General features: G+C 40.4%; 1 protein-coding gene and 1 long non-coding RNA gene across 10 annotated transcripts in view; one reads left to right on the top strand and one right to left on the bottom strand.

Annotated features, from left to right (window-relative positions):
• Positions 1-7,275, bottom strand: part of GRIA4 (glutamate ionotropic receptor AMPA type subunit 4) — a 228,287-nt gene extending 221,012 nt beyond the window's left edge. For 2 of the 9 annotated variants that reach the window (XM_063330125.1, XM_063330107.1), the window contains exons 1-2: positions 7,021-7,271; positions 5,691-5,849 (exon numbers count right to left, since the gene is read on the bottom strand). In XM_063330125.1, the coding sequence (XP_063186195.1) occupies positions 5,691-5,849; positions 7,021-7,108 (247 nt within the window). In that variant the 5' untranslated portion in view covers positions 7,109-7,271. Of the gene's footprint in view, positions 1-5,690; positions 5,850-7,020 lie in introns of all 9 variants that reach the window. The other 7 variants (XR_010070426.1, XM_063330098.1, XM_063330115.1 and 4 more) reach the window with 7 other exon arrangements.
• A 92-nt stretch (positions 7,276-7,367) lies between these two features.
• LOC134513446 (uncharacterized) lies at positions 7,368-21,697 on the top strand. Its single transcript, XR_010070432.1, has 3 exons — positions 7,368-7,470; positions 9,567-9,739; positions 20,482-21,697. It is a non-coding gene; the product is annotated as an uncharacterized LOC134513446 (long non-coding RNA).
• The last annotated feature ends 1,667 nt before the right edge of the window (positions 21,698-23,364 follow it).

Raw genomic sequence — 23,364 nt, 5'->3', positions numbered from 1 at the left:
CACTAGTTCTTAACTTTTGCACTAAATTTCACCTCCTTTAAGTCAGTCATATATTAAAGGGTAAGAACTATGAGATTATTTGGTCCAACATGTTTAAATCCAAAGAACTTCACCTGCTCACAATCTGAATTTGCACAATTCATAGTAGGATCTAAAACCGTTAAGAAATCAAAGCAGACGGCTTCCTCTCTCGTGAACAAGCAAGTCTCAAAACAATCAAGACCTAGAAATGAAATGCATGAGCTATTTTGACGAGCATACAAACTTAGATTACAATGATAAAGCTGAAGTTAATCAATTTAATTTACTTGTTAAAGTGCTTTGTCCTACACGAGAAGCACTGCACTGCGTTGGCTTCTGCAGGAGGAATGAAGGAACACGATCCTTGTTATTAATCCTCTGAAATGAGGATTAAATTATTTCTGTAGCCTATAATAAAGCTTTTGCATTTACAGTTTTAGTCAGTCCAGTAACACGCTAGGACAAAAGTCTTCTTTCATGCCAGGGAAATGCATGTTCTGCATTTTCACTGAAGAAATCTGACTATATTTCAGCAAAGGCCCATCATTTATTTTCCCAACAATAACCTTGGAAATTAAATCCAGACTCTGATGGATTGGAGCTATTGATGGTTGATTTTCTCTCTGCTGTACAGCTATTTAAAAGTATCACATTTAGAGCTATGAAACTCTTTGAATATGTACCTTCTTATATCTTAAAAATATACAGTATCCTTCTTATGGCAAATGACACCCAGGTACGCATGTATTCTTTGATTCCATCAGCAAGTGCTAATAATAGAAATTTTAAGATAAATTGTTTTCAATAATTGGAGTCCAGTTTGAGATAAACTCCATGTATTAAAGCAAAACACTCACTTCAAATGGGTTTTTGTAATCGATCCTATTTTAGAAGGGTACGATTTAATCCAGTTCCATTTTTCTAGCCAACTGGCACACTATTTGCTTTTGCAGTTCAAACCTGACCGTATGGTACGCCTTTATGGTAACTCTCAATATACTCCAAACTGCATCCTTGGGAATACTGTACTGCTCTTGATAGCAAAACACCATTCAGCTGTACGAAACCTCACTTTCTAAATAAAGAACACCATGGTTTTAAATGACACTGATTATTAAACTAAGGTTGCACTCCTATTGCTAAATTGAGTTGTAATTATAAAGCAGAATTAATAATGAAATTTAATGAAAATCCCATTATGATGCAGCTTAGCAAATCAAACCTGAAACTGCTGTAAGTAAAATGACAGATAGTCACAACATAAAGGCAACACTACATTTGAGTCTATTTCCTCAGCTTTCGGGATGTCTCAGCAGACAAGTTAACTCCAAAATGACATTGCCTCTCCCCTCACAAGCCCAGAGACAGACCTGCAGAGAGGGCAGGGTGATGAGGGAGGTTCCTGCCTGTCCTCAGGGCTGCCTCCAACCTTGCTGGGTCTCGTCCAGAAACTGGATTCATGCTGGTGAGGCAGAATCAGCCCCTCCAACTTCAGGTCATCAACCCCGCATTAGTCCAGAGGGCATAAGCATCAAAGAGACTAACTCTTGCAGAAAGAGGAAAGTTATTCCAAGATGTGAAATTTTTAATTCCAGTGGGCTTTTCTTCTTCTGATCAGTGTGGCACATAAAAAACAAAGTCGCATTTTTGGAGGTTTGTATCTGCTGGGATTAAAATCTGGTAAGAAATGAATTGTGCAAAAGATGAAATCAGAGGAGTGTCTGATTTACCCCAAACAATGACAACTTATTAGGAACATCCTCATCTCAGAATACACATGAAGTCAAACAGAGAAAAGCTTTACTTCTAGTATGAAACACTAATGAAAGACTTGAATTGATCTCTTTTCTTCCCATTTTAGCCTAATCCTGTACAAGAACTGCAAGACTGGTTATACATTAAGGATTTTTGAAACTTCAACAGAAAAAAATCACAACCACAAGACAAGAGCTGGAAGGCAAATGATTCTTGGTAAAATTATAGAGCTACCTCTCAAAAGTATGCAAGCAGGTTTAATGTTGACTGTATTGCCGAGATATACTGATGTAATATAGATGGTGCATAGAGCGGAGAAAATCATTTTGCAATCAGATAAAGAATAAATATATACAATCCTCCCCAAAAACCAATGCATTGCTCCATCACCTGAAATCAAGCTGAAGGCAGATTTCCAATCACGAGCAAAATTTCCTGCTTATAATGTGCAAACCAATGTATGCCAATAGTCAAATGTTTCACCTCTGGTGTATTGTGTTCTGATGAGTAAGAATCTTGTACTATTCATGTTTTGCAATAATTTCAGCTCTCTCTGTCAGTAAGAGAGATTCTCTGAATAATGTATGCAGTGCAAAAGAAATGAACAGAGTTTAAATAAAACACGCAAATGGGAACGGGAAAGAAAGAGAACTATCTCCAAACTGATACAGATCAGATCAATTTTGCAAACTTACAACAAAGTCTGTCTGCTTAAGCAACCTGTTTCATGAGCATTCATGGTTTAGAACAAAAATACTAACGTTCTGGGCTTGCTTAAAGAAAACAACATTGTGTAAAAGATAACCATTAGAAAATAGATAGTAACCTGAATATACAAAAATTATTTCAGTTCCAAAAGTACTCCTGGGTGGACATTTGGCTACATGTTTTTATCTAGCAAAAAGAAAAAAAAAACAATTCAAGTTTTGCCAACGTTGCAGTGAGTTACCTGCTAATGCGCCATCCATAATCCTTTGAAATAGTCTGTTTGCTGTCCCTAACGCACGCAAGGGGCCAGGCCCCGAATCCTCACAAGTAACCGCTGCAGCAAATGGGAACAGAAATAGAGGCAACTGGTCGCGTCTCAGAGCTTTACGCTTGAACTCACATGAATATTCATTTCAGTCCAGCAGCTCGAAGGCTTTTGTACTGTATATTTGGGGACGTGTGCGCTGAGTAATTTCTACACAAATAGCAAGATCCAAAGTCGCTGTTTCACAGCGGTTCAGCGAAGAGTTATCATTTCATATTGCCATGAAATCACTTAATTCAGGGCTGATGGTGGGGGTTCTTTAATTAGGTTAGAAAATCTCACACATCTGCGCTTTTGAAGCCTCTGTCAAGCCAGCAAATTCAATCACATGGAAGCCGGTGTCCTCCAGCTATCAGACAATTGATTTTTTCAGGATTCTGCTCATATTTAGCTTAAGGGACATGCGATATGTTCATTCGGTTGTCAGTCAGTTTGCCTACGTTCCATTAGGAGAAGATTTGTTGTTTAAAAAATATTCTTCAGTATTAAAGTGTTTTAAAAAAAGCAGAAGACATTGGATTATGGGCACGAGACTGCAAAATGTGAGATAAATACAAACTTGCACTAATGCAAAAATACATGTTGGTTAAAGTGGGAAGTACAGACCTAAATTAGGCCTGTAGGATTATGCCTATTTATTACAGACATGTACAGAATTTTATGAGCATACACACACATAACAGATACATTCACCTTCCCACTCTTTCTCTGCCTCCCTCCATGCTGCAAAGATTCATCATCTTCAAGTCATTAAACTCTTTGGAAATTAAATTGGGTTCAGTTAAAAAAAAATAAAAAAAAATAGGGGGATCCAGTTATGAATCACTATTTCTATAAATGACAGCAAACAGAAGGGGACAGTTCTTCCTCAGCTAAAACAATGCAAGGTGAACAGAACCTAAGGTGGTCGGAATGAGAGAGAAGAATCTGCTGCGAATAGTCTAAATGAGGAAAGTTTGGGGCAAACCCTTTTTGAATCTATGGTGTTAGTCTAACACGGAGAAGTGGTTGGATTTTAGACAATTTAAAATTTATGCAAATCAGAATTAATTCACTAACGCTCAAATGGAAATACTGTGCAATACCCTTAATCCAAAAAGTAACAATAGCCTCGGAAATTATTTGGTAGAACTGGATGCGTAGGCAGAATCTAAAATAATTGACTTCACCTAAAATTACTGATTTCAATATACAAAAATTTTAGTCCCCTCCTCTTTCACTAAAAATGGAAGTTTAAAAAAGCTACTGTGTCATTTGTCTTCATGGAATATATAATCAGTGCCTGCAAAAGTTGACACGCATTGTCATATTTTCTCAATGAAGTACACCTGCACAGATCTGATTCCTTCCAGTTTCAAAGCACCTTTTGAAATGTTTTCTCCTTATGGAATTTGATATTGATTTTCACGCTAAACACAACTAATACATTGCTTAATATGGAATTCACACTTAATGGGACATCAATCTTCCCTGCATAAAATGAATGGAGCCATTTTGGCAGCTCAGAAGCTTTTCCTGTTAAATAAGGTGGCAAGGTCAACTGAAACTTGGGAGTACCAAAGACTCATATAAATAAATTTAGCAATCATTCAATAAATTATACGTGAGAACTGCATGGTAAATTTTACGTTTACACATTAAAAAGTGCCACAGAGATAGCTGTGAGAAAGTGGAGAGAAACGTAGTAGGTATTTTAAAGGCAGGATGAACACTAAGACCTTCTCCAGTATGTTTCTATTTTAAACTCGCTCAGCAATATTGCTTAGGGCATCTACTTCCAGAGGCGATTCACTCCTGAATGAAGAGGAGGGATTCGAAAACTTAAAGGCCACAGAGGAAAACCTATGGAGTCCTGAAATGCAAACATCAAAGTAGTAATGCTACCACAGTCTTCAGCTTTGCCACACTATATCCCACTGTCTTACATAATAACATGAATTCCTTTTTATAAGCCAGACATACGTGAAGATAAACAGAAATAAAGCTTTGCCACTCTCAGAGATAAAGCAGTATCCAGCACGTGTTTTAACCACCGCTAAAGACCCTGAGATGATTTAAATGTAGGAAGTTCAGCTAATTATACTTTCCTTTTTTTTTTTTTTTAAATAAAATTTTACCTCATTTGGTAAGGGCATTTCTTTTTCTGTTTTCCTCCCATGGCGTATGCGCATCTGCGTGTGTGCGGGGGGGTGTGTGTATAAAATATATAGTAGGAAGAGGGTATTTGTTCCAGTTGAGGTGGTCTGTGAAATCAAGTAGATCAGATACTAACTTGATTTGGCACCAATGTATGGATGCATAGAGACATATCCACAGGATGTATGCATTACGAGATGATAAGAGACATTTACAACCTAGAATATAAGAGCAGGGCTGCCTCAAGTGACATCACCAGATCAACTGCAGCGTCAACCAACTCAGATATATTATCCTGCACACCACTGCTTCCTTCTCTCCTTCCCAGCCATTAGAAAAGCATTTGTGAGCACAAATATTACCGTATATTTTCAAACACACGCAAGGCACGCCATACCCAAAAGCGAACAAGAGTAACTGTGGGGTTTACGGACTGATCGAGACATTTCATAATTTTTCTTTACAACAACAAAATTCATCTCCATAGAAACCCAGAAGCAAGAAACTACAGCAATAACACTAAAGTAAATGTCACATCAGGTTAGTCAGCAGAAGGCAGGAGAGGGGATTTTGCTCCACTTAGAAACTAACAAGGATTGCTGCCCCTTTTGCTCTTCTGCAAAGGGTATCTACACTGAAGACAGACTTACTGATGTATTTGCAATGCAAGATAATGATGTGGTTTCCTGTTATTTCCACTGCAATTTACCCGTAAGGTGGTCAGATCAATGGCATGTTTACTTACAGGCATTTGTTACAGCGAAGCTGTTAGCTGTTTCAATGTTGTCTACATGAGGAACCAAATTAAAAGGTGCTTCAGATGCATTGGGGCTGGTGTTATGAAGAAAAATTGCTAATCGAAAAGCAGTATATTCCTGATCTGTGTTCCTGATGAAGAGACCACCTACAAAAAACAGAAAAAAAGCAAAAAGCAAAGGAAGCAGGGTGAATTATTTGCAAGCTACTTCCTATCTCGTAACACCAAGCAACTGTCTCTGACAAAGCTGCACAGTAAGGCAAGTCCTGAGACTTTAATGGATAAGGAACTAATCATATTCATAATCACAACCACTGCCTTTAAATCACTGCCCTCAATCGATTTTAACCTCCCTGATGCATTCATGCTTCTTTTCTGACTTCTCAGTTTCCAGCCTTTCATACATAGCTACCCAGATTTGTCATGATTACAGTGACCTTTGAAAGTGTTTAGCCTCCATCTCCGTGATACCGAACACAGTGGTAAATCAGCTACTCAACAGCCTCTTACATTAAGTGGCGGGCTGATTAAAGGGAACGATGCTTTCTGGATTAAAAAAAAAAAAAAAAAAAAAAAAAAAAGATACCAACTCTGTGTAGGATAATCTGCACTGAACAGGAATATAATGAACTTTGCTCCTCTGCAGCCATGTGCAGGCAGGGAGCAGCTCAGCCTTATTAGCAGCATCTTTACGAGTCCACGAGAAATGATGCAGTGATGGAGCTGAGCTGGAAAGAATTCAGATAGCTGCGCCCCATCCGAAACACGTCCGAAAGGAGGGAAGCAGGAGGCGATGGGAAAGGGGTGAGGAGGGGGCACAGGACTACACGGAGAGACCTACAAAATCCTAAACTTTCCAACTATGGGAAGGGAAAGACGGGCAGCGTTGCCTTTTACCCCACACCCCTGCCGGCTACCGCAACCTCCGGTGCACGTTAACTCGCCATCCCTCCGGGAGCCAGGCAAAAGCGGGGGGCGGGGATGCCGGAGGGGGCTGAAGCAGCCCCAGGGGCATCGTCCCCAAGCCCCTTCCTCCCCTTACCGATCCTCCACAGCCCGCAGCTGGAACGAGTTCTGCAAAAAGGCGAGCATCCTCCCTGCCGCCCGCGAACGCACACGCGTATGTATGTACACACACACACACACACCGACGGAGGCAAACATACACAAATACACGCGGATTTTCCGGGAAGGCAGGGAAATGGGATAAGCGGTGGAGGAGAAAACCCCCAAACTGCCTTCCGAGCCTCCCTCCCAAACTCACTTTGGAAAGGATTGAAGCCCTGGACACACGCACACAGCCCAATGCAGCGCTTACCTATTTGCACACTGCTAGGAAAAGCTCCCATTGCTAGTCCCCAAAAGCCAGAAAACAACAAGACAAGCTGTCTGCAAATTATCCTCATCTTCTCTTTTGCCTCTCTGTCTCGCCTTCTCCCGCTCGCTCGCTCGCTAGATGCTGCTCAGAGAGGCATTGAGGACGAGGTGGCTACAAACAAAATCAAGAATTTAAAAAAAAAAAAAAAAAAGAGGGAAAGGGGAGAAAAAGAGAGGTTTCCTCCTTTCTTTTTCTTTTTCTTTCTTTTTTCTTTTTTTTTTTTTTTTGTGTTTTGTTTTATTTGTTTGCTATTCGCTCGCGCTCTGCCTCTCTCTCTCTCCGGTTGCCGTTTCAGCAAGCCATCCCGCCGCGCCGGATTTTTCCCGCAGTCTCCATCGCCGGGGAGCGGTTTCTGTCCGGCAGCGAATGTTGCACATGCAGAAGATGGTGGTGAGTTTGGCGGCGGCGGGGAGCGAGGGGGGGGTTGGCTGGGGGGTGGGGGGGGGTAGGGGGGACGGACACGACACAGCGTCTAGTGGCGGCGCGGCGCGGTGCGGTGCGGGCGGACATGCGCCGTGCGCGCCCCCCCCCCCCCCCGCCGCCGCCGCCTCCCGCACCCCCCGCACCGCCGCGGGCGGGGAGCGGCTCCGCGCCCGCCGTCCCTTCCGTTCCGCGCCGCTCCGCACCTCTCCGCACCGCACCGCGGTGCCGCCCGACGCTTCTGCAGCGCCGGCGGTCGCAGCCACCGCGAAAGCGACGTTTGGGGTTTTTTTGTTTTCTTTTCTTTTTTTTTTTGTGCCCCCCCCCCCCCTTTCTGCCGCTCGCAGATCCGCGGGCGCGGAAGTTTGTACCGAGGGCCAGGCAAGGTCGCGGCCCCGGGCTTTGCGCGGGGCGGGGGAGGCACGGCCGCCGCAGCCCGTCATCCGCGCGGCTCGGGGCTGGTGGTATTAAGTACCAATTATTATTAATGAAGGTGGCAGGGCGTATCTGCGTGCGCTGAGCGGCTGCGGAGCCGGTGGGGAGGGTGAGGGGGACGCGGAGGGGCAGGGCGGGGGGCTCCGCACGGGAGGAGCGGGACCCCCTCCGCGCTGTCGGGGTTTGCGGCAGAGGATGGAGCAGGGAAGCGCTGGGCGCTTGTGGGCACTCATGGCAAAAGGAGAGGGAGCAAATGAAAGGAAAACTTCCCTGCTCCTGTGCCGCCGCCTTTCCTCTTTTTTTTTTCTTTTTTTCGTTCTTTTTTTTTTTTTTTCTTTTCAGGTGGGAAAAAATAATGGAGCTTTTTTTGTGTCTAGACCTTTTTTTGTTTTGGTGCCTTTGGATTTCTCTTTCCAAGCCTTGGAAGTTCCCCAGAGCGGCTTGCCAGAAGTCTGGGGATATTGCAGTTAATAATTAAAAGATATATATAACAAATGATAGGTAATGAAATCATACAACAATAGCTGTATGACAGAGATGGGAGCTTCTGGTTTTACATGGGGCTTTGCAGAGAGGTTTCTGTCAGTCACAGGGAATGACTGATCCAACAAATTAATTTTAAAATGTTAATTGGTAATATGAAAGAATATTGATTTTTAAGGTGAACTTTGTGGCTCTGTGTTCAAATACATCTGCTCTAAGACCAGAGTTTAACCAGCTTTCACTCACGTTTGCTTTCTTAGATTAATACTATAGCCCACGTCCCCAAGCTCTCACCAAGGGGGTGAGAGACACCCCCTTTAATTGCTGCAGAGGGTGGCAGTGAGTTCTGAAGCATGACTGCGAGTTACTTAGCGTCAACCACGTACCCTGAAGAGCAAGCAAAGAACATTGAAAACAGATATATATATATATATGTATATATATATAAACTTATCTGCATGGGTATGTGTGACTGTGTGCGTGACTGTGCCTGTGTGTGTGTGTGTTTGGGAGAGTGTGGAGTTCCTGCAAATAAATTACTCTGTGAGAGATTTCTTTGCAGATCAATGGCAAACAGGCTTCACCTGCATTTGAGAATACTCACTCTTTTATTTTTCAGTAAATCTTCTAATTCCCTTTACTTTCCCTCCACGTATTCCCATCCTTCCTCTGAATCTGCAGGCTTGTGCTTCACATTATTTAGCCATGGCTTTTTGTGACCTCTGCTTTTGCTCTTGCTTGTCTTTCTTTTCTGCCTCCTTCCCTTGCCCCCTTTGTCTCCCTAAATTCTCCCTAAATTCTCCCTAAAAATTTGGTTCCTCCTTTCTTCTATCCTTTGGCATTTAATTTTTTGACTTTGTAAATCCAATTAAAAAGTAATGAAAAAGGAATAATATTTCCATTCCTTAATGGCTGTTCTTCACCAGTAGCAGCAAGTGAACTTGGAAAGAAGTAAAAAAATTAGTTAACTTGGTGACACATACTCATGTGAATTCACGCCAAATATGTATAAAAGATTAGGATTTTTATACGTATAGTATAGTCCATTGTAGTGCCACAGCAAGTTACTGCTTACCAACTGAGCTAAGGAATATGCTTTGGTCTTTTTCAAATATAATCCTAGCATGTTAACTGAAATTTAATTTTAGAGTCCACAAGGAACCATTTCATACGCTGGTCTAATTTGATTTGACCAAGAGTCTCACCCAGCACTTCCTACATCAAGGCTGTAGTTTCTGTTGGAGTTGGAACATACATTCTAGTGGAACATCCAATCTTGATTTAAAGACTTCAAGTGACAGGAAATCCATCACTTTCCTGGGTAAGTTGTTCCAGTTTGTACCTACTCTCATTTGTTAAAACCTGCTTTTTGTCTAGCTTTGGTTTCTAATGTTGACTATCAGAGATGAACCCGGTATTCCTGTAATGGTATTACTCAGTACTGTTCCTGGAAATAATCCCATCCTCTACTTGACACATCCTTGCTTAGACATCTCGGGGTCATTTTTGCAGCTATGGAAAGCAGAGGAAGGAAGGGAAGAGGCCACCATAGTGATTTTAAAGACACAAGAAAAAAAAAAAAAAGAAAATTGCAGCATCAAAGGGGGAAAATGCCATTTCAGTAAGTTTTGAGAATTGAATGGCAGATGATCAAGTAATTGATCACAACGTTTATCTTACAGAAAAACTGGAAAAGGTAACATGGTTGTAATCAAGATTAAGGCTGGAGGGGAAGAAAGGTGAAATAAGTTTTTAGACTGACTGCTGCTCTGGTGGGTTAACCTTGGCTGACTGCCGAGCGCCCGCCAAGCTGCTCTCTCACTCCCACCAGGACAGGGGGAGAAAATAAGACAAAAAAGCTCATGGGTCGTGGTAAAGACAGGGAGATCACTCATCAATTACTATCACAGGCAAAACAGTCTCAGCTTAGGGAAAAATAATTTATTGCCAATTAAGAATAGAGTAGGATGGTGAGAAACAAAGACAAAACTGCGTGACACCCCACACGCAGACACCTCTTCCCAGGCTCAACCTCACTCCTTCTTTCACGATTTTTCTCCCTCCTCCCCCTGAGCAGCACAGGGGGATGAAGAATGGGGATTCTGGTCAGTCCATAACACTTCATCTCTGCTGCTCCTTTCTCCTTGCATGGTCCTCATGCTTTTCCCCTGCTCCAGTGTGGGTCCTTCTCACGGGGTGCAGTCCTTTAGGAACAGACTGCCCCAGTGCAGGCTCTCCATGGCCCACAGTGCCTTCCAGAAAACCTGCTCTTGCGTGGGCTCCTCTCCACAGGCCACAGCTCCTGCCAGGAGCCAGCTCTGGCATGGGCTCTCCATGGGCTGCGGCTCCTTCAGGCTTCTCCACCTGCTGTAGCATGGGCTCGTCCACAGGCTGCAGTGTTGCTATCTGTTCCACCATGGTCCTCTCCATGGGCTGCAGGGGAATCTGCTCCAGCAGCTGGAGCACCTCCTCCCCCTCCTTCTTCACTGACCTTGATGTCTGCAGGGCTCTTTCTTTCCCATTTTCCTCACTCCTCTCTCATGCAGCTGCTGTGCAGCATTTTTTTACTCTTTCTTAAATATGTTACCACAGAGGTGCCACCAGCATCACTGATGGACTCGGCTTTGGGCAGTGGTGGGTCTGTTTTGGAGCCGGCTCTGTCTGACATGGTGGCAGCTTGTGGTGTCTTCTCACAGAGGGGGCCCCTGCCACATCTGTGTCCCACCCTTCCCCCCCCAAACTTGCCTCATAAACCCAATACAGCTGTACACTGCCAAGCAAGAGACCAGAAGGGAGAGTTTGTGTGTTTTCCTGGTGGCTGCTGGAGAGCTGCTGCATGAAGCCACCTCTGAACTGGGGTCCCTGGCTGCCCCTAGTCCCCTTCAGGCAGACCGTGAAGGTTGAGGTAGGTGATTAAGGGAAAGAGGGACAGATCTCTGAGTTATACAACAAAATATTGGAGAAATTAAGAAATTATTGTAAAATGCTTTATTGAATGTGTAAAGAGTATGGAGGGGATAGACTAGAGGGAGTCTGGAGAGGAGCTGCTGGTTCTTGGTGGCGAATGCTTGCTTCGCCTTAGGTCATGTTAACAGCTCACGTTGGCCTTGCCTGGGGGTCACCACTGGAGAAGACTCCTTCTTTAGAGCATCAGCTGAGAGTTTGACTGTCTGCTGCAGCACCTGAATGAGTCCCACTGCAGAAGATGCATGAATATGATGCTGGCAAGGATCGGAAAACTTTGGCTGTTTTCTTGATCAGATGGTCTTGTGCTTGAACTAAATACCTTTATGAAAAGACCCTGGAGGAACAGAAGAATATGAGAAGATCTGTGCTACAGAAGAAATGAAGGCTACGTGTTAGCCAGGAGGAATAAAACTGCAGTGAAGATAGCAGAGGCATGCACCCTATGGGAATCCCAGAGGAAAAGCAGGATATGAAGGACACAGACACTTTGCAGTATGGACAGAGTTTGTCATGCTTATGTATGGATAAATACCCTCATGCTGAAGTAGCAGGTTTGATTCATATTTATGTGTTCTTGCAACCAAAATGCAAATCCCAGCTATTACAGTCTATTAAAGAGGCATGTCATTATGTGCCTGGAGACATGTAACTTTCTGAGGACTTGACTGAGGAAGAGGGAGAGTGAAGCTGTGCTAATTATCAAGGCTAGGATATTAGGAGCACAGAGAGGAGGAAAGGAGAAGAGCGCTTTCACTAGCAAGAGACAGAAATAGACACCCACCACCCTCCCTCCCCAGCAGGTTCCAGGTGCACCGAGGCAGCGACAGCGGGAGAACAGGCAACACCCTGACCCTGGTCTGTGTGCCCGTGCTGCTGCGCGAGCTCCTCCACAGCAGGCAAATGTCTGCGCCACAAAGGCTCCCTCCCCGTGGCACAACCATCTGGGCACCGAGTTCCATCCCGAAACTGGATTCGGTCATTTAGATCAGTCTTGCCTCAGATGCAGTTCTCGTTGCAGCTTTGGCTGTGTGGTCACTGGGAATGCTTCAGCAATAAATGAATGATGGAGAAAACAATTGACTCAACACCCTGTCCTTTCTTGGTTCTTTCTTGCCTTATGAAATGTTGTAGCTCACATATCTGTCAAATAGATCCATTAGACTGTAAACTCTGGGACAAGGCTATGTCTTCGGTGGTGTGCTTAGCACTTCTGGGCAATAAAACGTAAATAAAATACAAATCATCTATGTAGAATTTTTTACACTCCACCCTTTGGCATAGTCTCGCATCACCTTTTGAAACGATACCAGCGGTACCGAACAGATTAGCAGGGCACCAGAACAACATATGGTTTCCTTCCAGTAGCAGAACTGATTTTCAGGAAATTGCTTTACAGTGTTTTCTAGCATTTTCTTTCTTATTGATTTATTTTTCATTCTAGGGTAGACAAAACAGGTAATTATTTTTAATAGTGCTTCTCATCAAGAGTGTTATGTTGATACTGAAACAAGTGTAGTACAATGCGTTTTGCTTTGAATAAATTAATCCACTGGTCCCACTCGTTTCCACCACGCTGTATGTTAACATCATTCTTTGCAAGCTTATCGAACTTCAGAAATTAAAGTGGTATGGTAAGAGACCTTGACCATGAAAGGAGAGGTTATTGTGGTCGTCCTGTGGAAAGCAAAAATTCCTGATTACGCTTTAAGTCATGCTGATACCAGTCAGGATTATTTCAGTTTGAGAAAAATGTGGTAACACTGATATAATTAAGAACTGCCATATTAAGTTAGACTCAATGCCCATTTAGAACAGTATCCTATGTCTAATATCAGCTGATGGTGGTTTATTAGGGAAGAGTATGAGAAGCTGAGCAGTCCTTCATTTAAACTTGAAGCACTTTGTCGAGGTTCTTCCTTGCTGACTGCTCGCACCTCCTAACAGCCAGGGCTTCAAGGTTCCTAAGGGAAGATTTCATCGAGATCCTCGTGCTGCAGGGCTGCCTACAGTCATTGTTTCCTTATATTTACTGCCAGTGTCCACAGTATCCTATGCGAATGGGCTCTATAATCCCATTCTAAGAAAATATTTTATTGAGTTTGTTTTAAACCTCATTTTATGTTGACCATCCCCTGGCACTTCTCTAAGAAAAAAGAGGTAAAAATCATTTACCATCCCGTATCATCCTTGGTTTTGTACAGCTTTTAATATCACCCTTCAGTCACCTCTTCAAATGTGAAGAATCCTACTCTACTTATTCTGCCATCCGGTATCCTATAGTCTGTACTATATATCAGTCATCCTTGCCACTATTCTCTCTGCTTCTTATGGCTTTGTGAAAAATAGGACGCACAGAATAGGACACAGTTTTTCAGGTGTAAAACTGGTTTCTGTTTTACTCATTTCCTTTCCTAATCGTTCCAAAAATGCCATTTCCCTCTGAGCATGCAGACAATGTTTTCAGGAAACTAGCCGCAAAAACTTGAATATCTCTTTCCTGAGTGGTAATAGCTAATTTAGAGCCTATCATTGTGTATGTATAGTTAAGGTTATTTTTCCCATGTGCACTGCTTTTCTTTTTTTTTTTTTAATAGGGAATTTCATCTGCCATTCTATTGCTCAATCAATTAGTATTGTGAGATTCTTCTGCAATACTTCCCAGACAGCTTAAGTTCCTCGGAATTTGATACAAGAGCAAAATTGGAATCTACACCCTTTAAATTTGATCTCATCTTCGTTACATTTTTAATGGTGTAATGGGTTTCTTCTGGCCCAGATTTATAACCTGGGCTGCATCATAGAATGTACCTGAGAAAGTATGAAAATTTGAAGCAATGTTTCTTTCCTAAGTACATCTTATTGCAGTAGTAAATGCCAGGCAGTTCTGAAGGATGGGGCAATTTCCTCATCAATTAGAGGTGTGCGTGTGGGGAAAATGCACCAACTTAAATGCATTCCACCTGAGCCCATCTGGCCTTGTTTATATAGTGAAAAAAAGAAGATCAACTTTTGCTAATGCTGGTTTCTGCCCATTGTTTATAATATTTCCTGAATTTGAAGTGAGTTATTGTTAGTCTTCTAGGTACTGTATGATTTAGACCAACTGTCAGTAAGTTTACGTGAAATAGTGTTTAAAATAAGTGTATTTCATTCCTGGTTTTAGACTTACTCATTTGAGTACTTTTCTAAAGTAGCAAAAGAAGGGTTCCCTTGGGTATGTTTGAGGTGTCTGGCTGGTAATCACCTAAACTACAAAGTCTGGCCAACCTGGTCTATCCCTGAAAGGGAGACTACAGGTTAAGAAAGGCTGTTCACCCGTATGTCCACCACTATGCATTGGAGGCATATGGCCGTTCTGAATCATACAGTACTTAAATATTAAATTTAAATATTACCTTTTTTAACTGGGAGTAGGATGTTGATTCTACATCTGCTAAGTGAGCAAGAGCCACAGTAACAACTCCTCCCCCCTGCAGTTGAAAACTGCAGTGAAACTGAATTCAGCGTGGAATAAGATGGGAAGAAACCAGAAGAAAATCATCAGGAAACAGAAACTTGACTTAGATAATTACAGATGTTTGGAATGTGACTTACTAGGAATAAAAATTGTTTTTCCCTAAATCAAAAAGACAGTTTCTTTGGATTCTATTCAGGAAAAAAAACAAAAACATGTCAAAACGTCACACTATTTCCATGAAAAAAAATTTGAATTTCCCCCAAAACCCTTTTTTTTTCCAGTTGATGAAAAATACTTTTAATTTTCTTACCAGTTTTCATTAAAATGTTTTGCTATAACCTCTGTGACATAATCTAAGCAGCAGAGTGAGGAAGATGTTAGAACAGTATAAAGAATGGCCTGTGTTCACAACACAGAGGAGCTTGCTGTATTGACCTAATTGTCATTTCCTGCAAAAAAACCCCAAAGTTCACCTTTGTTTGAAGGTGGGAGTTTTTTAGCTCATTTCTCGTGTTCACCACCCTGGTGCTGCCGCGCATGTGGAAGGGTGAGCTGGCTTCTCTGTGGCTTGTGCGCGCGACCACGTCAGCTCCAGCTGCAGAAGCCTCAGCAGCATCATGTTGGATGAGCAAAAAGGACAATTCTGAATTCCAGATCTAGGGGGAGAAAGGGGATGGTGAAATTGCTGAGAAGAAGCCTCTGTCCTGTCTTTTTAACTCATGAAGTGAAGCAAATTTGATAAAAAGTCTTTCAAGCATAATAACCAGGAAACCTTCAATGCTGTTTCTACAAAATTATACTTATAGAATGTAACTGCAGCTTGATACAGTAAATTGCTCGTAAAAATTCATTTTAGTGAGGTTTATTGCCAATAACAATGATACTTTTCACCTGTGTCCTGTGATCTAGTCTTACTTTTCCCAGTTTCTAACAGACCGTGTCTGCATGTTTGAGAGATAAATATGCTGCCATCATACCAGACTCTTATATCAAAGCATTAGTTACATGAAACTATTTCTCAGCTCTGGGAAAAAAATGATCATGCAAACTAATGCTTTTCTTAACACACACACACACACACATACACACACACAAAGAGATATAGTCTATTTTCTGATTAATTTTCACATTAATTAGAGCTCATACAATATTGCCTGCATTAGGAGATGCATTTTCAGCCCACAGTTTTGGCTTGTCTGTATTCAGACTTTTATTATTCTCCCTATGATAGGGTTAAAATTGATGTCAAATAAATCTGTCTGTTTGCCTCAGCTCTAGCAAGCTTCCAGCACCCGTCCCCCACACCGCAAAAGCTGCAGATTGGATAATTGCTGCCATTCAGCTCTAGCCACGTGCTATGTGTTTGTAGAACTAGAATCTGTTTTCCTAGAAAATCAGAACAGTCTTTGATGCCTTAAGTGCTGTAAGCATACCTGGTATTTATTCAACGGTGTATGTTCCTACAAGTATTCTGATAGTCAAGACGTGTCTGGTTTTATGCCGTTATTTTTTTCTTTAAAAAATGTATAATGAGGATGAGTTATCCTAACCGAAAATCAAGGTGGGTATGTCTGTTACATAACTAGGTGAAGTTATATGAAGCAAATCAGTGCTGTAATGATCTCATCTATCCCTAAAATACCTTAAAAGCAATTAATTTTAAAGCTGTTGATTTATTTAATGTTTAATACACAGTGATTCATACTCTGTGAAGCTAGGGATTATTCACACAACATTTATTCATGGAGCATCTTTTAAAACAGGTCAAATTTTGTCCTAATCATTTATGTAAACATATTTATAAAAATTATCAAAATACATTTTATGGCAGCTTCCTCTGTCTTTAGCTGTGCTGAATAGCACTGTAATCTGTAAGTAAGCGCAAGGGAATCAGGGGTGCCTTTTGGGGAAGAAAATACTACTCTGCGAAAGGGCGAAATCATCTAACCTTATGTCACTTAGAGCACTCTCTTAAAAAATCCATAAATGGTCCTTGCTAAAGCACATCATGTGGTCATTGAATTAGAAATGCAGGGATGGAATAGATTTCCAAAGGTTACATAGTGCAGTCCCCTGGCGCTGGGGAAGGATCAAATATGCTAGAGCTTCCCACAGAGATTTTTATCATCTGGTACATTTTTTTCAGAATTTCTGCCAAAAGACTTTCCAAGGGTGTCCTGTTCGTGCTTTTTCTCCTCTCAGTCTTTTTCTTAATATATGACCTATATAGTCTTTACTGCAAGTTAAACTGGGTTCTTTTTCTTTCTCGTGAACAATTGGTAGCAATCGATCACTGTCTTTCCTATTAAGAATCTGGAAGACTTATCAAATCTTTACCTGCCTAGACTAAAAGAAAACCTTCTTCTGCAGTATTCCCTCATGGGTAATGCGTTCTCAGCCCTCTTCTCTTTCTTGATGATTTTTGCTGTATTCTTTCCAGAGTGACTACATGTGTTTTGGAGTACAGCTCCGAGGACTGCTCGCACTGCTTCAGCTGCTTTCTCCCTGGAAACACGTAGAAGAACATGATCCTCACCCATATTTTACCTGCAAAATTCTTGACAACATGAGATTTTGCCTTTCCTTCTTTTGCAGTAATACTGCACTGGTGACTCACAGACCATTTCTAATACACTTAAACTTGCAGATCCTTTTTCCTCATTTGGCATTTTAGCTATTAATTTCTCCTTACTAGTTATTGTGCTCTGAGCTTTCTCTTTTTTTTTTTAATTTCTGGGGTATGCCTTTATTACGACAGTTTTGACTTCTGAAGGTCTTCTCCAGACTTCTGTAACCCTAACACATCCTGGTTTCATTTACAAATTTTTATCCATTTACTTTGTAATACATATTTTTAATGAAAATATTGGACAGAGTTGGGCCTGGAATCTCTGAGGGAACCGGCTTGAAAGAAAATCCCCATTTGGTACTGATAACTATTCTTTGAGAAGAGATTTTCAAGCAGTCACACACCGTCTTTATGTTTTTTTTCACGTAGATGACATTTCCCTCATTTTCCTGTGAGAATTTAGTATGGAAAAATATTAAAAGTCTTACTGTACTCAAGATACAGCAAATTTATTCTTCTTCTTAACCAGTGTTGCAGTTATCCTGTCCAAGAAGGAGATTAGCTTGGCTTGACATAGTTTGTTCTTCAAAAATCCATATTGGCTGGTTTTTTTATTCTCCAGGTGCTTGTAAATTCACCATTTACACATCTATTCCATTCTTCCATAGTCCATATTTAGTTGAAGTGTTCTGTTTTCTTTGGATTCCCCATTATCCCTCTTTTAAAGATACATGGTTTCTTGTTTTCTGAGACTATCCCCGTCTTATATGACTTCTCCTATGTAATCACTGATGCTTGAAATACACTGGTTTCTATTTCTTTCTGCACTTGGAGGTATATTTAATCAGGTTTTGGACACTTTAATATATAAAACTAATTTAGAAATATTAGATATTGTGACTTAACTACTAAAATTCAGATGTTGTCCTTCAAATACTTTAGAAGGTTTAAAAGCAGCTTGAAAGAATCACCATCATAAAACTATGCTGCAAACTATGCTAGTGGCCTTTGAAATAACACAGGCCTGTTTTACACAGGTAGGCAGGACACTCGTAAATCTAGTTTATTGCCATTCTTTGGAAGTATTTCACTTTTTGTTCATTGAAATGTTTTCTTATTGCATTATCTTGTAAGCTAAGGAGCTAAAGGAATAGTTTAATAATGCAGTATTTCAGGAAGAATCTTGAGTGGTGGGAAGAAGACAGTGTAATGCCCCAGGTGAACAGATAATTTCTTTAGAGGTATTTCAAACATATTCACATTGTACATGCACCTGATGCACCTAGCATGTGTAAACTTTACTGAGAGTTTTTACATTCAGATCAGGTAAACTTCCAGCCAAATACACTTATGAATACTGAAGTAATTACTGAGCTCTAAGGACACGTTGCAATGACATTGTCGTTTGTCAGCAGGATACCAGTGACTGCTGTCATGGAAAATTTACATTAGCATCATTGTTAAATAGTCTGTTTACTAGTTTCTTAATGACCTGCAGCAAACAATGATTTGAACTACTTTATGAAGTTCAGCGTGGCAGGCTGTCGTTATGTTGAATATATTTTCATAGGTTAATGATACTAATATAGAACCAACAGCAGCTGTCATGTCGTCTGCAACCAAATAATCTTTGAGTAGGTCTAGGTGGCAGTTATTACTGTGACACTGGTGTAGGTTAGAGATACTAAGTTAGTTTTAAAATACCTACTTGAAACGCAAGTAGCTGGATACCTGTGCTAGCACGAAGCACAGGGAGGGCTCTGAAAATCCTCTCGTGGGTTAGGAAAAACAGGATTTACTAAGCCAAAGTTGCCAAGAATAGTTTGCTACGGCATCCGGCCCAGATCAGAAGTTTCTGGGATAGCAGTGTAGACAAATCAAGACATATGTGGTTTTCTTTGTAATCACATCTTAAAAGATACTCAAGAAACACTGAAAAGTGCTAAGAAGTTTAAAAAACAATTTCCTTAGATTTCACTTGCTACTATTTCATCTGCTACTCGAATTTGGTAATTTCTTTTTAACTTTCGCAAATTATGGTTTGATCTGTAATCAGATGTTTCTGGAAAGATTTAATTAAAACCTGTTAATTGAAAAATTTATATGACTTCTGATAATGGATGAAAAATATTACACGTATTAAGTATTTGTGAGAATTCTTTACCTGAGATGTCTAACAGGTTTCATAGAAGAAAAATTAGACTTAAGACTGTTATTGGGTACACCCGATGAAAAGGAAATCATAGAATCATAGAGTCATTGAATGGTTGGAGTTGGAAGGGACCTTAAAGATTACCGAGTTCCAACCCCCTGCCCTGGGCGGGGACACCTCCCACTAGACCAGGCTGCTCAAAGCCCCATCCAGCCTGGCCTTGAACACCTCCAGTTGTGCTACCTGTTCCGGTGTCTCACCACCCTCAAAGTAAAGAATATCATGATGCAGATGGGATCGAATACCCTGTGGGTCAGTTTGGGGTCACCTCCACTCCTCCCCACAGGTGGACCCCTCTACGCTTCTCCGCTTACAACCCTCTAACAAAGCAAATAACAAAAAGTGAGCTGGCCTTGGTTGTTACAGCAATTAGTATAAGCAAGAGCCCCTCTTCATACCATTCCTTGGCATAAATTATAAATAATCAGGTCTTATCAGTCTCTGGAAGTGGACTACAGTCTTAAAAATATGCTGTTAATTTCAGAGAGTTCAGTTAGTTAGAAGAGGCTTAGCTGCAAAGTAAAATTACTGAACAGAAAATTGGTCATTTTACCTCAAACTAGGACAACTCCTTCTTTTATTTTTAAATTAAGGGTTTGTGTGTGTGTGTGTGTATGTATGTTGTGCTAACTCTCTGGCCAGTAAAATACCTGAATCCCTCTTCATATCCTCGTCATTACATTCAGTAGGCTTTCTACCCTTTTTTAATTCTTTCATAGATTTTATTAGGTTACACAGAACAAATTGTTTCTGAAGGAAACTGATCCTGAAGGAAAATGTCTTTGCATTTATTATGCATTTATTATGCTCTTCTGTGTGCACCAGATGAAATGTCTCCTTCATTTTCATCCGTTATAGGCTGCCTCGCAGTACTGAGGGCTACCAGGAGAACCAAGCAGTGCGGATTTCCACGTTCGACATTTTTTGACATTTTTGGAATTTGGGCTACAGTACAGTCCCAGAAGGAGAAACAGCAGCCCTAGAGAAAGGATGCTTGATCAGTCATATAAATAAGTGTTATATATATTCAAGGGAACTTGATGTGGGGTAATATTTAAAATTTGGTGTTTCCTAATGTTATTGGCCAATGTATTGTTGTGTTTTATTCCTCAGATCTCTCAATTTCCATAAAGGTTCTTGTAGGAAAAGATGGGTTGAAATTTTCCACTAAATATTTATTCACTTGAGTAATGACTACATACGGAGTCAGAATTACATGGAAAATGTTCAAATTAATTGTGTAATGATAGTTTATGATAAATAATGTATGTCTAAAAAGGAACAAATTTGAAATCACAGATGCAGCTCCAATTCCTTGATTTTCACAGTTCTAAGTGCTTGATTTCACTATTTTAGCTGCATATATCATAGGGCTTTTCTTCTTGTGTGGCATAACACAAGGAAGTAAAACAAGCTGCTTCAACAGGGTAACTGTGGACTGTCAAACTGAGAAAAAAGTATTTCTCAAGCCTCATTCTTGCATACTTCAAAATTATTAGAAACTACTAGTCTTTTGAACCCTCATGTTCCTATATGGAAAAATGGATCTTTCACTGTTATCGAAAAACAGTAGCATGATTAAAGATTAACTAAAAATGAAAGAAAAAAGAACAAAATATTTCTTAAGCTCTAAAGGAGTCAGGAAACTTTGAAACTTCTGAAACTTCTGACAATGATAAGCAGGTTTATCTTTAAGAATGAGCGCTGACATAACAAATGCATATTTCTTTTTTTGTCATGAACCAGCATATTTCTACAGAAAGTCCCTTGAAAACACACAGCATCTAGTAGGAGCACAATCACAAATTAATAGGTTCTCATGCAAAAAATTTTGGAAGTTTTTTACTGAAGATGAAATTTACTCTGCTAACAGCAACTTATGCAAAGACTCAGAAACGCCATTTTTATAGGACAGGGTTTGTCCTGGCTTAACTAAAGAATGATATTTTTCAGGATGAAGTCTGAGTAAGGAAACAGTGTTGTTTACTGGAAGAAATGAAGGGATTTGCTATAGAGCAATCAGAACACCTGTAAATTTGTAATACCTAGTTAATTTATCCAGATTAAAAAAATAATATTCCAACCAAATACAGAATATATATATATTAAGTATATTTAGTTTTTTTAGTAAAATATCTGTTATCTGTAATTCAAGACCTGACATTGGCACTAAATGAAGATGTCATTGAATGGGAACTGAGAGCTGGGGATCTTGACCTAAGGGAACAAATATGTCCTTAATTTTAAAGAGCTTAAAAGAAGATCAGATTGAGCACTATATACCATTCAATAAGGGACAAATCATTTTAGAAGGCAGATTGATGCATTATTTTAATCCTTTTTCTTCCTAATCTTTTATTTCATCCATATTGTCTGGCTTATCGCTGTGGGGAAGTAATTCTAATTATGTGATTCATTTTCAAGCTTTTGGTTCTTAATATGACTTGTCACACCATATCTGGATACCTGCATACCTGGCTTGAGTGTCCAGTTTAGAATATGTGATTTCAAAGTTGAAGACAATCTAGCTTTTCCAGAAATCCTGCACTGAGCAACTTTCTGCTTAATTATTCCCCCCTTAGCAGATAGTCAACACATACCTTTGGAAAGTCGACTTAATGACTTATTGATAAAAGTGCCAATCAGCTTGGAAAAAAAAAGAAAAAAAAAATCAAAAACTTGCAAAATAAACCCAGCCTGATATGTTTCATCTGCTGAGGTAAGCAAATCTGTGGATTAACTTCTTTCTAATAGTCCTCTAGAAATAGCACACTGTTATGATGGTGTACAACATCTGGATGTACATACCTGCTGTTGTTTCTTGCTTTGCCAGCTTGCTTCTGCTTGGAAATCAGCAAAAAACAGAACCACCTATTCTGTTCATCATAAATTAGAAAATCCTAGGTTCGTTGTATCCCAAATGGAGAAAAGAAAGAGAAACTGAATGCTGGTTTTGGTGTTTTCCCTGGGATTGGTACATCTTGCTCTGGAAGAGATCAAAAGCCACATCAGGAAAGCTAACCTCACCGTTTGCGAGCACTTGGTCCACGCAAGGGAAAATACTGACATACATTGTGCCTACAATGAGGCAACAAATATATTGAGCTACTTCTGAAGCTAAAGACGTGGTCAAATTGCAAAATAAAGTCTTGCAATGTGTCAAACTTAAAAAAAAAACAGAAAATGGTCTGGAAGGGTATCCATTTCAATCTTTAGCTGTTTTGCCTGAAACCAAAATTGCTGTATTTCTCCCTTGGTATCTTTAGAAATGTTCAGCAATGACAGAGAGGGAGGAAATGTTAATGTATAAGCATCTTCATATATGCAAAACTACTGAAAACTATAGCAAATTGGAAAACAGACTGCTATTCAGATAAAATTTCAAGGAAATTGGTGGTGGCTTTTTCTCTTAAAAAGTGTCAGTTTTCATAGTGATTCTTTGGCTCTTAAACTTACACAGAGTTGGCTGAACTTTTTAGCAAAAAATTTTCTCAAGAGTTTAGACCTATTTCCTCAGGCAGAGGTAGAAAGAAATCTTGTGGAAATTCAATGGTCTGAATTCTAAGATATTTTAAGTTGCTCTTGTTACTCATGTTAAAGAGTTCTGAGATTCCGTCAGCACTGGGCTGAAGGAAACACGTACATGTTTCCTACATGTATACTGTACATGAAGGAAACAAAGTTTACTGCTTTGGATGGTCCACTGAAAAAAAATATAATAGGAAACAAAACCCAGCCAAA

The sequence above is a fragment of the Chroicocephalus ridibundus genome, chromosome 1 (genome assembly GCF_963924245.1).
Source record: "Chroicocephalus ridibundus chromosome 1, bChrRid1.1, whole genome shotgun sequence".
Lineage (NCBI taxonomy): Eukaryota > Metazoa > Chordata > Aves > Charadriiformes > Laridae > Chroicocephalus > Chroicocephalus ridibundus.
This window is presented reverse-complemented; position numbering and strand designations above follow the sequence as displayed.